This window comes from Sinohyriopsis cumingii, chromosome 2 (genome assembly GCF_028554795.1).
Source record: "Sinohyriopsis cumingii isolate HCF-2022 chromosome 2, ASM2855479v2, whole genome shotgun sequence".
In the NCBI taxonomy this organism is placed as follows: Eukaryota; Metazoa; Mollusca; class Bivalvia; order Unionida; family Unionidae; genus Sinohyriopsis; species Sinohyriopsis cumingii.
Genome location: NC_142962.1, coordinates 80628568 through 80648633, shown reverse-complemented (window position 1 = coordinate 80648633; position 20066 = coordinate 80628568). Strand labels below are relative to the sequence as shown.

At 34.1% G+C, this 20066-nt stretch overlaps 1 protein-coding gene across 3 annotated transcripts in view; it reads right to left on the bottom strand.

Moving 5' to 3' along the window:
• Positions 1–5228: 5228 nt before the first annotated feature.
• LOC149805266 (spermatogenesis-defective protein 39 homolog) overlaps positions 5229–20066 on the bottom strand; it is a 173426-nt gene continuing 158588 nt past the window's right edge. For 2 of the 3 annotated variants that reach the window (XM_089948965.1, XM_089948956.1), the window contains 3 exons: positions 18816–18905; positions 10975–11079; positions 5229–7463 (listed from right to left, as the gene is read on the bottom strand). In XM_089948965.1, coding sequence (XP_089805091.1) covers positions 7443–7463; positions 10975–11079; positions 18816–18905 — 216 coding nt within the window. In that variant the 3' untranslated portion in view covers positions 5229–7442. The remainder of the gene's footprint in view (positions 7464–10974; positions 11080–18815; positions 18906–20066) is intronic. The other variant, XM_089948972.1, reaches the window with a different exon arrangement.

Sequence of the window (20066 nt, the reverse complement as noted above, 5' to 3'; positions counted from 1 at the left end):
GTCTCAGCTCAAGATATGCAGCCTTGCATATGTTCTTGACATGTTGGTGCAATGTGAGAGTACTGTCCAGAGTAACACCTAGGTTTCCTACTGATTATGTGAATTTAATGTTGGTGTTGCTGATATTTATTGTTTGAGGTAAAGGATGTGAATGAGAAAGGCATTGTGTTGTAATCAGAATGGCCTCAGTTTTATCATCATTCATCTGCAGCTTGTTACACGTCATCCATGATTTCACATCAGAAATGCACCTCTCTACACCTTGGATGGTAGCATCAACTTCAGTTTGGTGGCCAGATTTGTATATTTGGGTGTCATCAGCGTACAATTGGTGAGACACTGGATGATGATCTATGACACTTGAGAGCAACTGAGTGTACAGAATGTAGAGAACAGGTCCAAGAACAGACCCCTGTGGAACACCACAACATAGATCAACTGGGCTGGAGTGTATTCCATTTGCAGATACAATTTGTGTCCTGTTGACCAAGTAGGACTTGAACCACAGTAAGGCTGTATCATGAATGCCAAATACATGCTGGAAATGGTGAAGTAATATATCATGGTCTATTGTGTCAAATGCTGCAGACAAATCAAGGAGGGTGAGGACCGTAATCTTTCCACTATCCAACGCAGAGAGAATGACATTAACTACTTTTAGAAGAGTAGTTTCAGTACTGTGGCAAGGGCGATATGCAGATTGTACATTGCTAAAAAGACTGTTTGAATTTAGATGAGATACAAGCTGGGATAGAACAACCTTTTCTAAGATTTTTTATATGAATGGGAGATTAGAAACTTGGCGGTTTGTTCTTTAAATCGTTATGGTCTAGTGTTGGTTTCTTCAGCAAAGGCTTTACAATGGCAATTTTGAAAAGTGATGGGAATTCCCCAGATGAGAGAGAGGTATTAATAATATCAGTTAGTGAAGGCAATACTAGATCTAAGCACTCAAGCAGCAGTGATGTTGGAATTGGATCAAGTTCACATGATTTTGGTGCACTCTTCATCAGGATTGTATGTACAAAATCCATAGAGACAGGTTCAAATGCTGCTAATGGTTGCCGCTCAAATTCTGTATCCCAACCGTATGGTGATGATGAGTCGATTGAAATTGTGGTGTCAAGTTATCTCTAATGGTTTATACTTTGTCACGGAAGAAATTTACAAACATGTCCAGAAGGTCGACTGGAGAGAAGGTAGTTGGAAGTGGTGTAGATTTGTTCCATGACATTAGCTTGTTAGTAATCTTTAAGAGCTCTTTGCAGCTGGAACTTTCCATGATCTTATTAGTATAGTGGGCTGATTTCGCTGCATGGACTATATTTGTGACATTCTTCTTAGCGGCTTCATAGATTTGCTTATGAATAGTGAGTCTGGTGGAAAGCCAAAGCCTCTCAGCTTTACGGCGGTCTCTTTTAGCAGTACGAAGCTGGTCCCTAACACTGCTATACCATGGAGAACACTTTTGAATTGATACTCTGCACTTGGTAGCTGGGGCTTGTTTGTCAAGCAATGAACGCAGGCAGTTACCAAGTTGTTCTGCGGTAGGAGGTAAGCAAGTTGTAAGGTTAGCTTGGATGTCGTGCATTAGTTTGGTTCTATTTATCATACTTAGATTTCTCTTAGTAGCAGATAAAGGTGGAGAGTTAGGGACTGACACATCAAGATGGCATATAATACAGAGGTGATCTAATGCAAGGTCATGGGATACCAGGGAGGACCGTAGAATGTTATCATCAGGTCTATGAAGAATCCAGTCTAAAATGTGACCATGTTTATGGGTGGGTTGGTTAACTGATTGTTTGAGGTTGAAAACATTAATGGAATCTATGAGTTTTGATGTATTTGGGTTTCCGGGACAGTCAAAGTGAAAGTTGAAATCTCCAAGAATAATCAGGTTGACTTATATCGAATTTCCTTAGTCCAGGAGATTCGGAAACTGCTCCAAAAAGATAGTCAGCCAGCTTGTTTTTTCTACTAGGAGGAGGACGGTATATGCGGAAAAAATGGACTGACCTTTGCTCCTTTGTGAGTGTGGTTTGGACTAGTTCAAACGATGTGTGGTCGAAATTTAATGTTGTAGTGTGGTTAAGACATTTTATCATGTTTTTGTGATGACAGCAATTCCACCTCCGTGAGAATTATAGTGGAATGACTTGACGGAGTAACCAGTGGGTGTTAGATCCACACACTTGGGCTCATCGCCTGATGTTTTTAGCCATGTTTCTGTCAGGAAAAAGATGTCAATATTCTGGTCGTTGATAAAATTAACTATTTCTGTGCACTTTTCTGGTGGTCCTACTGAATGGGCATTGAATAATGCAATATGCTGAGGTATCTCTTGGATAGTTGACACAAAGGTAGACGAATTAATTGGGATTTGAATCAGGTTATCTAAATTAACGGTCGAACTTTTTTAAAACTGTTGAGCCGAAATAAAGGAGGTAACTGGAATTCTTCTTCCTGTTCTATGCCGGCAAGCTTTGAAACAATGTTTCTTTTTCCACTTATGTTTACATTTAGGTAATGATGAATGTAGTCCTAGTTCATTTAGTCTAGAGCACAATGCAGTGTGGAGAGCCAAGGAGTGATCATTTTAGGTGGCGCTCTACAGTGTCCTATTTTGCATAGGGTTAGGATTTTAAAGAAAAAGAATTTCCCTGGCTTTCCTCACTGGTTATACTGGCTATTTAAAAAAGACCTTGTATATCTTAGGTTTAATTCAAAGAACCTTTAATTCCCTTTATTTTGCTGTATGATTGATGGGTGTACTATGGGTTATAGAGTATACAGCTTGGCCTTACTTCAGATAAGCACCTTTCAAAAAAGTACTAGCTCTACTTGGTCATTTTCACTTCCTGAATTTAGAGGTAAATTGTATAAAAAAGAGCCGATAAATTTTTTTACATTTTATAGATTTGGTAATTCATTCATTGCACTTTCAGAAGCTGGTCTTGTCTAGTCTGGCAAAATTCATTTTCCCTATTTTAATAGCTGCTATGTATAATGTACTTTAGACTAATTCAGGCTGATTTTTTAAATCATGTAAAATTTCCAAAAGTACAATATCCAAAGAAATATCATCCACATTACATTAATGTAGCATAGAGGTATGCCAACATTCTCTCCATTGTGCATGTTTTAAATGCGAACTACTTCACCATACATACGTCACTCTCTCAAAAGTACATATTGACTGGTGAGCAATTAATGAGGGTCCATCGTAGCGTAAACAGGTTGACTGGCGAGTATCACGTGATGGCGGTTTGTTCAAAAGCAGTGGAGCAAGACAGCTGAGAAAAAGTCTAATTGTATATATATACAAAGTGTATAAATATATATATATATATATATATATATATATATATATATATATATATATATATATATATATATATATATATATATATATATATATACAAAGTAGTGAAACTCTGTTAAATATACATTTAATTTTGTTCCCAAGTAAATGACTGTATGTTTGTAAAAAACTGAAAATTTCACCATATTTCTGCATCTCAAAAAATACCAGTGCAATTGAGAACAATTTTTTTTACATCAGGTTCGTTTTAAAAACCATCTAACACATATGCAAATTTCAGATGTGTTCTTGTTTATGTTCCTCTTGAATGAAAAGAAAAGTGAAGACAAACTTTTGTTCTTAGCTCACCCATTATGTCCCTCACCATAGGGGGCACACAACTTAAGTACAAAGTATTACAAAATTCCCATTTTTTTCTCCTGTTTTCATTGAAAATAACTAACATTCAAATATCATCTGACATTTGTATTCTTTTTCTCTTTTTTCTAATTCCATTTTGGGACATTCTTAGTATTGTGATGATGGTAGTTAAATAACGAACAGGTGCATGAACCAAGTCAACCCACAAAAAACTACTATAGCAGCTTACAGTATTATTTCACTAATGGGGTCTAAAAGGTAAGGAATGATAATAAAAATAATGATTACAGTGTATCTTTTCCTTTCACTGTTTTAAATAGCAATTACTGATTTTATTTTGTTTTGTACATTATATATTACCCTCGTATGAATTCATCATCCTGAACTATGAAAAAACTCTTTAGAGTATGCAGTAATACTGTGAATCATAAAACACACAAGCAATGAAAATACTGAAATTAGTACTGAACAAATTTAAGATGCAATATGTTAGCATTATTATTTATTTATTTCTCATTTAGTACAACTTTATAGTATCCTCTGATGAAGACAATCTTTCGGTCTCCTGTCAGCTGACAGTAATACAGAATAAAAAAAGCAGAATGCAGTAGTTATCGTAGAAGCATTGAAGAAAGGGATTATTTGTAGTGTTATGAATATTACCCAACATGTAATGTGAAGATATGCATACAATACTTTTAGTTCTACTTTTAAAGAGAGAAAAGAATTTTTGGGACATAATTGCTCTTACTCAAAAGAACCTCACATGCTGTCTATAAATAATAAATTGCCCTCTAATCATCACTAGATCAAGCCTCATGAGGAGCATGATTTTAAAATATTTTTTTTATTCATAGATATATAAATAAGTTTTCTTTTATATTCTGCTTCAGTGATTTGAATTTGTTCCTCAAGTACTAATTCTTCATTTCTGTCCTTCTTTCTTGTGTCATCTATCCAAAGATTTGAATTAGCTTAAAAATAACCGTGGGCAATTTGTTTTTATATACCACGATTTCAACCACTTGTTAACATTTGTCATTAATCAAATTCAGTATTCTTCAACATTCCACAGATTCCTGAAGCTGACTAGTATAAATCTTCTGCTCATGACCATTCATTTGTGTGTGTGTGTGTGTGTGTGTGTGTGTCCAAGAGAGAGTGAGATAGACTGAATAAAAAAGAAAGAGAATGAGAAAGAAAAAGAAACAATAAAAATGGCTGTATCAACAAAAACTGATGCGGACAAGACCTGAAGACCATTTGATATAAAATTAAAAACCCACTGCCTATTCACCCATCATCTTGACAATAAACATATCAAAATTGATATCCTTGGCTTGGGAGGAACAAAAAGGTTCTATATATGCTGAACAAGTGCCTCACATGCTGTGTAATTAAAGGCTATTGTACTCTTTCTCTCACTTATCAAATCAATAGAAATTAATCAAATTTTAGGATCAATCATCACCATAAGGAATATTTTTTTAAATTTTTTACTAACATGAACTAAGCTTTTCCCCCAAATGATCAAAACAGCTGGTGATGTTTTGAACATCTTTAATTCTTCTCAATACACAGTATCAATATTTGGCCATCATTATTGTGCACCAAAAAAAAATGATCAAGAAATACATAAATTGCCTTTTCTTGGGTGCTTCTGGCAAGATTTTGACATCAAATCTGCACTAAACATATAATGCATGAAACATTTTAAATGAAAATGAAACTAGGTGCCAGTGGTAATCAACCAAACCTAATGGAAATGTATACATCATTCTTGGGCAATATGCATGGTAGTGGCTATTTAGCTAACATATCCAAAATCCATGAATACAGCTACCACAAGAGAGAAGAAAACCATAGGCTACTTGTTAATTTCCTTTATTAAAACAGTCCTGGTAAAAATCAAAAATATTTAAGAAAGAGAGAGTGGCATATTTATCTATACATGTTGCATCTGGATCTAATTAGAGACTGAAACTGACTCTTACAGTACCTCCCCCATTACTTGATAATCCAACACTGTAGATGCCAATTCATGTTATATAACACAGGTTTCATACTAATCATGTTGATGCAAATTTCTTCCATAAATATCGGTTTATATAAATATTATGATTTTTTTTCAAACATAATTTCTTAAATAATCCAGTAAGAAAAAATGTGTGAGATGGTAAAATTTCAAATAATCCAGTGAGAAAGAATGATGTGTGAGATGTAAAATTTCAAAAGAGGTAATTCCTTAAAGCTTAACATGTCTTGGTAAGAAAATTAAGCAAGAGGCCAAAGTGGGCATCAGATCATTTATCTAGCTAACACCTGCCTAAGAGTCCACTGCAAGAAAAGCTGGCAAAGGAATTAGGGTAATTCTGATACTTTCGGTATAAAAAAATTTCTATCCTGTTGACTGTACATGTCTTTTAAACAACTGTTTCAAGGTTTCTTTATATTTTGTACTTCCAACCATGCTTGATGTCACATCAGTATCATTTCTCCAATACTGATTTGCCTTCATGCCATGATGCTTTCAAAGTTGGTCAAATTCTGCGGAGCTGTTTATGAGAACTAATTATTAAAAATCTCTGGTCAAACTTGATGGTAAACTGGCATCATCTGCACAAAAGAAATTAAAAGCCCTTTTAGCCTAAATGTCCTCTGTCAAAAGTTGATTAATGTTTTGGAGATAAAGCTAATTAAAGGTTTTTCTATTTTTAGCAATGGTGGCCATATTTGGTGGTAAACTCGCATTATTTGCACAAAACTGAAAATCCCTTTTTTGTCTGGATGCTTTCTGTCACATTTGGTCAAATTCTGCTGAGCAGTATTTGAGAAGTTGGTTGAAGGTTTTTCTGTTTATTTAATGGCAGAGCAATATCACTAGCATAAAGATGAATGCTGTTTATGCCAGAATGTATTATATTAAATTCAGCAAAGATGAAGTCACTTTAAGCCATTCTATTTCCAATCATGGTGGTTATATCTGTACCAAGTTGAAAGTCCTTGATGCCAGGAGACTTAATGTTAAATTTTGCTAAGTGGGTTTTGAGAAGTAGTCATTTGATAATATTTTTCAGCAATGGTGGCACTAATTGATGGTGGATCAGGATCACTTGCACACATGTGAAAACCCTTTGTGCCTGAATGTTTTCTATCAAATTTGGTGAAATTCTCAAGACTGGCTTTTGAGCAGAAGTCAATTAAAAGTCTTCTTATTTCTAGTAATGGTAGCCATAGCAGATCAGCTTCAATGGTATATTTGAAAGTGGATTGGTATCATTTGCAGAAACTTTAAAGACCTTGATGACAGGATCCTTTCTGCTACATTTGGTCAAAATTGGTCTAAAGTTTCTCTTTTAAAATTTAAAATAATATCTGTGAATGCATGCATGACATATGCAGGGCCATACCATAAACTCACTCTGTTTTATGACCAGGTAACTAAGAAAGGAAAAAATATACAAAATTATAAACTGAATAAACTACTCATCACAGTCGACTTTATGACAATAACTTCATGTTCCATCAAAAATTAAAACAGGATTCACATAAGTCACATATCACTCATCACAAGCCCAAAACGTCAATTTTGTGATATGTTCCAACAGATGTTTCTAATCAGGAATTCCATGGAAAGCACAATTATGTTTTTAATCCCTCTATCAATATTAAGGCTAAGTCACAGTGCTGTGAGTCCTAGATGGTCCATTTTTTGGTGTTCAAAAAGTCCTCTTGCATTACTTTTGTTTTTTAAATGTCAAGTCTTCCACTTTATTGTCTGAAATGAGAATGAAGATGAGAAATATTTTGTATTCTTATTGTGAATGAGAGGAAAATAATTATTAAAATACATTCCAACACACATGCAAATATAATCCCCCTCCAAGTCTGATTAAAATAATGTCAGAAAACAGTCTAACAAATGGTAAGAAACTCAGCCAATCATGTGCAAGATTACTTCATTAATATGTGTAGACCTTGCTCATAATAAAACAAAGAACATACATTGATCAGAAACATAGGTGAGAATAATATATATTGATCATGCTCATTATTGAGATTTTGATGACATAAACCCATATTCCACATTTGAGATTAGATCTGAAAAATGAATTCCAGAGTGGTAACAAACAATTGCTGAAGGATGGATGCTGCATGCTCGACAAAACACAATGTACAACAGATACAAGGCCATAAGCACATCTCTTGAGTATCATGATTTTTTGATATGTGCAACTTTAGTTGATGACCATAACAGTTACTAAGTTTCACAGCAATCCATCCAAAGCCACAGAACTAGTTGCACTGACAAAACTGCCAGATGGATGGTTGGACAGAGAGATGGATTAGGATTCCTATATAGAGGTAGTAATAGAAAATAGTTTAAGTACACATGACATATCATCAGAGCCACAAACAACCATGTTTACTCAATAGCATTGTCATTTAAATAAAATAAACAAATTATGTCATACATAAGGTTCCCATGATGTGTAACAGAATGTACATGAATTTAAGTGCCAAAAAAGTTAGCTCCTTATGTCTACATCTAAAAGAGCTCCACTTTGGTGGTTCTTTCTCTTTCCACATTCTGAATAATGCATTTTTATTGAAGCACCAGACATTGGCTAATCAAGAAACTCAAGCTCAAAATCCAACAAGAGGCCCAAGTTGGCTTGTAACCACTAAGATGACTGACATTTACCTGAAAGTCGAATGTAATGGTAGTTGGCCAAGAAATCTGTCACTATGATGCTTTCTAATGTGTAACAATTTTCTTTTTTAAAACAATGACAGTCATATTAGATCTCATATTTACATTATTTGTACAAACTTGTATGGTCAACATCTTTAGACTGGTTTTCCTGTTTCAGCAACACTGGTAATATTGTGTAGTGGATCAGAAGCTTTTGTGCAAAACTGAAGAACTTCAAATAAAAGTTCTTTCTGTCAAATTTGGTCAGATTCTGGTATTTTCTCGAAGAAATGATCTATGGGATTTGTATTCAGTTGTAATGACAACCATGTTTAATGGCGAACTGGCATTATTATCAGAAAGCCTTCATGCCAGGGTGCTTTCTGTAAAATCTGGTCAAATTCTATTGATCTGATTTTGAGAAAAAGTTGTTTCAAGATCAGCCCATTTTTAGAAATGGTGACTATATTTGATTGCAGATTTGGCATCATTTGTATTAATCAACATATTTCATGCTCAGTCAGCATCATTTTGTACAAAATTTATAAGACCTTCATTGCTATTTTTAAGGCACATTCATTTAAAAGTTATTCTCCTGGTGGAAATATTTGAAGGTGGTTAGGCACCATATGTTTAAATATGAAAGACCTTCACATCAGGACGTTTTCAGTTAAATTCTGTTCGCTGAAAAGAAGTAGTCTAAAGATTTTCTGGTTTTTTAAAAAAAAATGATGATCATATTTAATCATAGATTAGTATCATTCATTTACAAATTTTGAAAGTCCATCATACCAGGATGCTTTCAGTCAAATTTATTTAAATTATATTCAGGAGTATTTGTGAAGATATCACTTAAAGATTATTTACTTTTAGTAACAGTGGTCATAAACGATTTTCAATTTACACAATTTGCACAAAAATTAAAGGCCTTTATGCTCATATACACTGCAATTTGATTAAAACTGATCCAGCTGTTTTTAAGAAGTTAAACTAGCATTTACTGATGGAAGATGGAGGATGTGCAAAGGATTATCACACTACAAGCTCACTTGGCTATACAGCCATATATCATACTTGCAGTAAATTTGTATCATTAAAATATATTGCACTAACAGAACAAAAACAATGCAGAGAAGCTAGTATGAGTTTATTCAAAGTAACCGAAGACTTGAATGCTGTGACTTTGAGCCAATGCTTGTTGCTCTAAAAGATATTATGATATTTAGAGTGGGTGTTAGCAGCTGCTTATTTCATGCTGGGTGCTAGGATTGAGAAATATACATCTAGAAATGGATACTTATATATTAATTTTGACCTAAGAGATGGGTGGGCACATATTATGGCTGACATGTATTGCACTAATGCCAAATTAATATCAATGATGTCTTTTTGGATGTCAAGGATACAAATGGGATAAAAACTAAAATGGTTTAATTATTTAGGACTTCATGTATTAGTATTAGCAACTGTACAACAATCACCACATTCCAAATATTGTAGACTAATACATGTTTCATGTAGTCCTGAATAGATCTTTCCATTCAAGAACTTTTCAAGGACTTAAAGTTATGAAAGTACTGTTTCTGACAAAATTTAAAGTTGTTCAACTTGGTGATGCTCCCAAAAATTTATTGTACGGTGAACGAAGACACATTTAGTTGTTGTTGTTGTGGGGTTTAACGCCATTTTTCAGCACACAATAGGCTATACATGGCGGCCAGTATTAATGGTGGAGGAAGAACCCGGAAAAGCCCGGAAAGAACCACCGACCCACGAGAAGCTACTGGCAAGCTTTCTCACATGCCCACATTGGCTGAATCTTAGACTCGAACCGCCGCAGACAGAGGTGAGATGGCAGTGATCCGTAACGAAGAGCGCTTTAGACACATTTAGTAATATCAATCATAAAATTACAGGATGAAAGGAATCATTATCAGTTGTGTCTATAGTTACTGACTTTAGTCATAAAAGTTTTGAAAAAGTTTACAATTCAATGTTGTCAATGCATTAAATAAAGATATATGACTTTGATATGATTCTTTTGTAATTTTCACTTTTCATGTGTAACTTTATCATGTTGAAAATGTTAATAATTTTGACAAATGTCTTGTACATTTGCTTGGTATTAGGTCCCTGAAATGCTTTCACCAAACTGTAAAGTTGATCATGCATCCATTTTCAATTGTAAACACAGCTCATTCCTAGCTGGGTCACATTAATTATTAAATTAGTTTTGATGCTACTTTATTTTTTAACTAAAAGCTGCATGTGTCATTTGATATACAAAACTTTAAAAGTTATCATTTTTGGAAAGGACAAAAATAACAATTTTGAATTAGAAAGTGATATACTGTATTCATTTTGAAAGTTTTTTTATTTCCTTAGAAAAACACAAGGATTTTCTTTTCAAAACCTAATGAATTTTTGAACAAATTCAATGACTTTTCAAAGATAAAACAAACTTTTTTGAAAATCTACATTTTAAGGCAACCCCAAAAATGCAATGATTTTTAAAGGTGGTACAAGCCATGTAATATATGCCAGGAAAATGCGAATAAAACCTAATCATCCAGTAATAAACTTTTACACTTACTGAGCTCTTTAAAACATCTTTGGCATAAAACCACTCCTGTGATTGTACTTTTAAGCTCTCTGCATATGTCTCTAGACTTCTTCGATCCTTCTGAGCTTTATAGGTCTGAAAAAGTCAATATGAACGGCACCATTTAAGCCTGACCTGTGTTTACTAGTAGGATATGGTTGACTCTGAAAATTATTGACTAATGGGTCTCAATGACCTCGTCTTTTGGGCAAGGTACAAAGTATTGAACTAAACTTAATTTTCAGGAACAATTTTTGTTAATTTGACTTACCATGACTATGAATTCTGACCTTTAGATCCCAAAATATATAGCTTTTTTGACAATCCTAAAAGCAAGTCATTCACCGAGTTTGTATAAGGAATTAATTCCAGAATGAAAGTCACTCTGCAAATTGCCATTATTCTTTTGAGGCACAATGACTTTTACCTTAAGTCAAGCTATGAGGTCTACAACTGAAGTCAGAGTGATCTTAACCATTGATCACAAAGAATAAATTCCTTTATTCTTACCCAATGTGTAAACTATTCACAAACTTTTGTGAAGGTACATGTGAAGTAAAACATTTGTGTAGAAAATATTCCTATTCTTTTCATCACAGAGACACTGACCTTCTGACTCCCAAATCAGTATGCTTCTTTCTCAAGTGCAAGCCATAAACAAAGTTACTAGCTGTAGATAGTGATGAACTCAAGTTACTGTGCAGAATCCATTTTTCTTCTTTCAGTTACAATGATACAGAAATGTGACCTTTCTGTCATATATCAGCAGGCTTCTTCCTTACTTTAAATACAAGCCCTGTACAGAGTTTGGTAACTTTAGATCATCGACTCGAGCTGTTGTGCAGAAACCATTTTTTCTTCTTTCAGTCACAGTGACCTTGACCTAACTTCCTCCATGCTGCAAGTGCAAGCAATCCTCAATGTCTGTTAACTATTGATGGTGGAAAACTTGAGCAAATGTGCAGAAACCAAACTGGTAACAATCTGGTGGGCAACATATAACACAATTCCATATGGCAGATATGAAGAAAACAAGGGTATTCCATTTAACTCTCTCTAAATGAATATATCCTTTTAAGAAATGGACTTTATATTTTATAGGATTCATAAAATCATGCAGACTGAAAATCAATTATACACTGTATGAATGGCTGCAGTGAAGTGACTGTTATTCATTTAAAGTGTATAATCAATTTTCAGGTTTCACAACTTCATAAATACTTTAAAACAAAGTTAAATTCTTAGAGTTACAAAAAGTTATAAAAATAATAATAAAATCACAAGAAAAAATAATTGTTCAGAAATATTGTAAAAAGCATATAAATACATATATGAGAATATTTAAGAACCATTTTTGGAATTCGTAAATAGTTCTTTTCTGGTGTTATGAACTACAGTCAAACCTGTCCTCACAGTCACCTGTACAGAGCAGTCTCCTGATCACAATAATCATTCTAATTCCCCTCCTTCAAGCAAATTTTTTTTATATAAATGTCCTGTGTGTAACAGTAACCTGTCTTCTTTGGTCACCAGCCTGGTGTTTCCTAACCAACAGTGGCTTCTCCTTGCCTTAAACAGTTACTGGGATGTATCAACAGTGACTGTGCTAAATATGCAAGTTAAATGTTTGTCTAATGAGCAATGCATTGTCTAGATAAAGGCATAACATATGAATTAATGTGTAATCCAGTCACAATATGTCAGGCTCTTGGTTAGTGGGTAAACTAGTCATGTTATCGCGACAGAAAAGTAAATTGCTTTTTGTACCAGTGTAACAGATATAGTTTAATGTTTGAATAAAAGCTACATCTGATGGGAAAAGTCTACCTCTGAGAGGAGATACAAACAACATATTCATTAATGTTAGGGGTCATACAATATATAAAACTTGTCTGTAAAGGCAGGATAAGTTTGGGTTCATGGGTCACAAAAATAGACATACACCACTCTCTCAATAACTCGTGCACATCAGGGTCCAGAAACATTGACCGCACTATAAATGAGGCGTGAGTTATCGAGGGACCTATAAAATAAGCCCAAAACCAATCAAGTGATTGACAACATAACGGAAAAATAAGGGGGGGGGGGTAGGCAGACTATACTGTTGAATACTCACTTTATAATCGTTCTGAGATTAACTGTGAATAAATATCTCTTCATAACGGTGTACTTTATTATTTCCTCATAGGACAACATTAATTTCAGGATAAATTACAGTATATCGAGGCGATCATTGAAAACATTATTCCACGTGGTTTCCGTTTGCTTAACATATGTACCACTTTACACATTGTGTACTACGTCACTAATTTTTATGTTGAATTGGATACATTCTAGTTTTATTATTTGATCCAAATTAGATGTTTTTTATATACAAAAGATCGACTCTTTTCGAGAAACAGTGTCGATCGAACGATATAGATATATAGATTTGAATGCGATAGAAGTAAAATGGAAAACAAAAAAAGCAAGGGTTAATCAGTACTACCATATTTAATTGGTCTACAAATTTAAAACAACGTAAATTAGAACAAGTTAATACTTGCCATTTGTGCCACGCTTGACAAATATCAATTCACTTTTTGAAAAAATCAGTTAATTTTTTTTGTGTGTGTTACTCCTTGGTTTCTCTGCCGCCGAGCAAAATCCCTCAGATTTCTCAACTGCATGAGCTTTACGTAGCCAACATTTTGGGTCTCCAGCCACCTTACAGCAATTTCAAAATATTTGATTGCTTCCTGTGCAGAGGGGTGGGGGGGTGCAACATCTGCGTCTGCATCACTTTCAACACTTGTGTTACTCCAGTTAGAATCGTCTTCTGCTGCAAATTTGTTTGTTATAGAATTAATTATAGTTTCATCTGACATGTATTCGGCTGTGGGGCAATCATTGTCAGCACAAATCCACTCTTCCATATCATCAAGAGAAACGCCCATCTCAGGACCATGAGTCTGTACGAATTTCTTCCAAACATCCTCGGCATTAATGACATCAGTTTCACTGAAACATTCGATGTCACTGTCATCGTCGTTGTCTCTGTTACTGTTTTGCTTTACGTCAAAGGCAGCTCCAAGACCCTTAATCCAGCACCCCAGGTCTCTTGTAATCGATTTTTATTTTAATGCAACAAAGACTTCCCAAATTTGTTGATCAAAACAAAGCCGGCATGAACATGTAATTAGGTTCTCACAGAAGTACTCACGGGTTTCGATGTGACGGTCCATTGACTCTTTTCATGTTTTCAATGAACAGAATATGTTGTGATTATAATGTTTACACTGAAACAGAATTAAAGGATTAGAACGTGACTTTCACACAGGAAGACGTTTAATTGGTGTTTATTTCATTCTCTGTTGCCACCTGTTAGCATTTACCAGAAGTTTTCATTGATCGCTATTTCACCAGACTGTTCATTTACAGTATACTGACAACTATTTATCACAAAAACTTGCATAATATATGATATCTTTAAACAAAGGTCTTGCTAGGATTTTAAAACTGGGTCTTTCTGCCTCTGAATTCAATCACTAAATATCAGTACATTTTCTCACTCGGCAACCAGTCAAAGCCTTTGAACTAGCAGCCTAGCTGTTGCATCATGTTCTTTTTTTTTTTTAATGTACTTTTTTTTTTAATGTACTTTTATAAAATGGCAACAGTACATCAAAGAGTTTTTCAGTCACTGAATTCTGTCATTGTAAATATCAGCACAGTTAACTGATCAACACATTTTCCCACAAAGCAGGTGGCTGAAACAGGACCGGCAAATCTTTGAATTTTCCCACGCACCTATTACATGCATACGGAGGACTCCCGCCTCAGTGATTTTCTGCGTCCCAGATCAAAAATTGGCATCCAAATACGGGTAATTAAGCGTTTTCAAGATCTCTGAAATTCATTCTTCTTTAGAACTTGCAAATTTCAAAACATGGTTTATATTTTTACGGGCATTAATCACCATTTTCGATGATAAAACGAGCAATGTATCAAGGTTTAATTTATCAATTCTTATTGTAATTTTTTCATGTTCAGCATATTTTAAATACATTTTCTCTGGAAAAAATCGGGAGCCAAGACGGACACCGCGTTATAAGCGGGATCGCGAGTTATCCAGGCGCGAGTTATCGAGGGAGCAGTGTATACAGCTTCTGTTTATTCCCTATTCATCACATGCCTCTTATATAAGCCAGTTGTCTTTTATCTCATGAGCTGGGCAACTGGCTAATCCAGCTATTGGTTTTGAAGTGTCAACAGCTGTTTCCAGTCCTATTTTATAGAAGCTGGTCTACCAAAGAGTCAGCCCTTTCTTTTACAGTCATACCTAAGCTGTTGATCAGTAGTGAAATGTGTGTTTGGTCATGGTGCAAAATAAACTAAGACCAGTCATTATTTTAGTCAGTGTAGATTTAATATATTAGATTAAAGTGAGCAGGATATAGTAATCTGTGTTGAACATAACTTGGGGAAGAACAACATATACATCCATTTTATCATGATGATGAATAGTGCACATAAAACAATCTTGATAATTAAATAATAATAATAATACTAATAAATATTCAGCATATTGTATTTGTTCAAGCACCAATTTTGAAAGATGAACATACAAAAGCCAGTTTCACTTTTCCCACAGGTGGATACTTTTGACAGGTTTGTTAATTGTTTTTGTGCATCTGACAATATTTTTCAGCACATTATAAGCTATAAAAGGTGGCTAGTATATCTGGTGGAGGAAGAACCAATGACCCACAGGAAGATACTGCCAAGATGTCTCACTTACCTAGGTTAGCTGAGTGAAGAAGCAAGATTTCACACTTACCCATGTTAACTGAGCCAGGACTCAAACCCATGATGACAGATGTAAGATGTCAGTGATATGCAAAGGTATGTGCCTTAGACCACTGAGCCATCTAATAGGTTTGACTATAATAACTTCAAGTTCTCTGTCACACGATGTAATTTTAACCAATTAAAATGTCTGTTTTTAAAAGTCACTATTTAAGAACCCATTTTCTTCATTTTGTTACATGTTTAAGAACCTCTTTATAAGGGACACCTGACCATACAGTGCAAACATTGTATGTTCTCTTGAGTGTTTTGATATATGGATGGATGGATAGATGGATGGCATCCAGAAACTGTAATTTCCAATTATTGCCTTAAGTTGCTGTGTTGTAAGATTTTTAAGGATAGAGAGAAATGAGAAAAAGCATAATGTATTCAAGCACTGTTATTAATGATAATGAAAGAAAGAATAAGAAATGATATTATAAATGAAAACTAGATTTAATATTGATTCAAATCAATTATTTATTCAAGTGCAACTGTTGTTGAAAGATTTCAATCCTCATGAAAGCATGTCTCATTTTATCTGTGTATGCTTAATACCAATAAAGAACATGACTGTAAAATACCAAAACTATTGCTTGAACAACAATTACTAATGAAACTATGCATATGCACTAGTTACTGCAGAGTATGGAAGTTCCATTTCACTTATGTTTGGGCAAAACCATGTAATCAAGATCACACTGAGGTTTACTGGTACACACAAATGTCTGTTTGATAAATAATCCTGAAACTGTTGTTGCATTATCAAAGCCATGGATAATTAGGAACAACCTTTCACACATTTTTGCATGAGCTGCAATTACCCATTTAGCATGAATCGGCATGATTGATGAGCTGTTAAATAAAACCAATGGCTAAAGTGGTTCATACATGAAGCTCAAGCAAATGAGTGATTTCAGTTTTTCAATTCAGTTAGTATCTTTACACTATGATGGGATCTAAGCACAACAAATGTTGACACTGCTTGCTAACTGTAATGAGCAAGAGGTGTGTTGTGATGTGATTTGGATTGTTAACATAGATTTAACAATTTTTCAGTCATATTGCTAAGATGTCTGCAATGTGGCAGCTTATAGTGATGTCTAGCACTGAGGCATCATGCCGCAGACATTTAGCATGATGTTCCACCCAGTTACATTATCCTGACACCTGGCCGACCAGTCCTAACACTAGCCTCTTAATGCTGAGCGCCAAGCAAGGCAGCTGTTAGTTCCATTTTTGTAAGTCTCTGGTATGACTTGGCCGGGGATCGAACCCACAACCACCCGCATACAAGGCAGACGCTCTAACCACTAGGCCATCGGAGCGGTCATTGTGCCAGAGGTAGCTGGTCACATATCTGGTTCACATGTGGGATGATAACATTATCCAAACTAATGGGATCTAAGTTGAATTTTACCACACATTAGCTACTGAGTTAAAGTCACTGTTATGAGTCTATGCTCTTAAAATAAGTAACAAAAAAGAGTGAAAAGCAACAAGCTTTGTAAAATTCAACAAATAATTTATTTCCCTAGAACAAAAGTGAAAATGAGAGGGAAAAAAAGAACTTATGGTATTGCGAAATAAATCACAAAATAATCCTAGAATTAATGAAACAAGTCCTAATAATAAAAGTTCTGAATAAACTTTAGTGGAAATCCAAATTAAATCCAATGCTGAAAGTGTTGATGTGTCTGTGGCAGTCTGTATCCTGGTGTCATACCAACAGTCTTTTGTTGAATGACAGTAATATCATTCCAGATTTAAATTCACTATAAATCCCAGTGAATGTCTCTGTCCAAGAATGTTGTTTTTTTTTAATCAGCACTCTATTTCCAGAGAAAAATCACTAGGATTAAGTAATTTAAAGAATTAAATTCCAGCCCAAATGAACTGCTAGATGCAACAATAATACAATTGATTCTGCAAATTCTTAAAGCATAAATGAATTGTTTTTCCAGTGACAAGGGTATTATAGTCCTCTACCCGACATCAGGTCACAATTAGCATTTTCTAAAAAAAGCTATTACCCAATGGAAAATATCTATCTGGAAGGTTCTAAATGTTTACAAGATAAAAAGTTATAATTAGAAGGTCTGTTACTAAAATAATAATTTTGAACTTGGACTATGTCAGGTACTCTGGGGGATTCCCAATAACCTAGACCCAAACCCAAATAAACATGTTTACTTCTATTAAAAATAATCCTAATATAAAACCAATACACATGGAAAATATTTTAGCTATGTATTAGTTGTTTACAGAATTGAACAAAATAAATAATTCAGGTCAAGTAGAGAATAAACTTGATACATTACAATAGCACATAATGAAATACACACATTTAAAAAAAAAACAACAAACAAACAATGCAAATTAAAAATACACAACACCATGATCATCAGAATTAACTGATGGTGCAAGTTTATGGACAATATTTTAAGGAAGAGATGACATACATGTACTTTAATAACTGATTTGCTTTGTGTTGTTTGTTGTATTGGCTTCCTTTGATATTGAGTTTAAGTGATTTATCTTCATTGGCATCAATTTGTTCTCATACAGGTGGCAGTATTGTTTTAACCATTTAAGTGGCCGTTGTTTGTTGTCATCACTTTTGTTCTTTTGCATTCTTTATTAGGGGTATTTCAGAGGTTAATCCACAAACTTAAATACCTACAAATAAGTACTCTTTAACAGGCACAACCACAAATTTAAGTACCCATACAAATGTTATTTTTGTTTTACAAAACCACAAAATTGAGACATACAAAAATAAATAATACTAAAGTATCTAATGAATCTATTTCTTTTACATTATTATCAGCATGTATAATCAAAGCTGAAGCATTTTTTTTATAATATCCTTAAACAATTTTTGTGGCAATATGAAATCATATGTGAAATCCCATTATAGTTGTCTAATTTAATGTGATCCACATTATAAAAGGAACAGCAGTTTCCTTTATGGATTTAGAATGAGTTACCACTATACTTACCTCAATAACAGCTTCATGACACTTTAGCTTCTTTGCAAGAACTAACCTTTTATCAACATCATCCATTAGCATTAGGTATTTGGATACTTCCTGTTAGAACATCAAGATGTTAACTGTTAGTGAGCAGTGGAGTGCATGATATACCTACCTTACTCTAATTCCCACCATAAACTTTATCTTTCCAAATAAGTTTATGCATTTATCAAGGGAGAATCACGAGTTTTGTAACCATTTTTTGACCCCTAAGTTACAACTGTGAACCAATGAATAGTCTATTCTCTACAGTATGGACAGTTTCAAGCTAAGAAGTTGTATCCTGGTACATTTGTTAATTGGTTGCTGAATGAGTTGTGCCCCATTATGAAGCCAGGTCTTTTGAGTGAGTTCCCTCTGGTGGCCCTTTCTCATTAAGAGACTGATCAGAGAAAATTACTTTGGTTCTTACATTGTGAATGCAAATTCAATGAGGAAAATGGTATTATTTCCAATAACAGGTACTGAAATGGAAAACTACTTACCCCTGCAGCAAAAATTACAAGTGAAATTGACCAAAAAAATGGAAGGAAAAATGGAATGATGAACAAGAGTAACATTATAACTCTTCAACATTATTTTGTGGAAGGGGATAAAAACAGGGACGTTATTCATTTAAAAAGAAATATGGCATATTACACAATGCTTGCAAATGAAAAATTATAAGATCCAAACACAAACTGAGAAAAAGCAAAAAAGCATTTCGTAAATGGGTTATTTTCAATCTACTATTAAATGTCTTGAATCAAAAGCCCTTTTGTATTAAAATCTAGGATCTTACTCTCTTTAATAACTAATTTTCACCTCTTACAAGCCATGACAAGTACTCATCGGAGCAGACATAACAAAAATAAATGACAAATGCATAAAAAAGTCCCAAACAAAGTTGAACTAGTATTAAAGTTTAAAAGTATATTTTACTTTTTTATCAACTAGAAATCAAAGAACAAGTGTCCTGCTGAATAAACAGAGCATTTTACAGACAATCATTTTTCAACACATAACGTCCAATGTGTGTTATGTCACACTGATACAGTACCATTGCGAGTACAGTAGATGATCCATGTTTACCCTAGTGTCATTTTCACAACTAAACAATGTTGCGATATTCATGTGAAAGGAGGATTACTGGATGCAGAAATTACCATATTTATAGTAATTTATTTGTGACCAAGTATCTGAAGTATCTGATTTGGAAGACGTAAAAAAATTTCATTT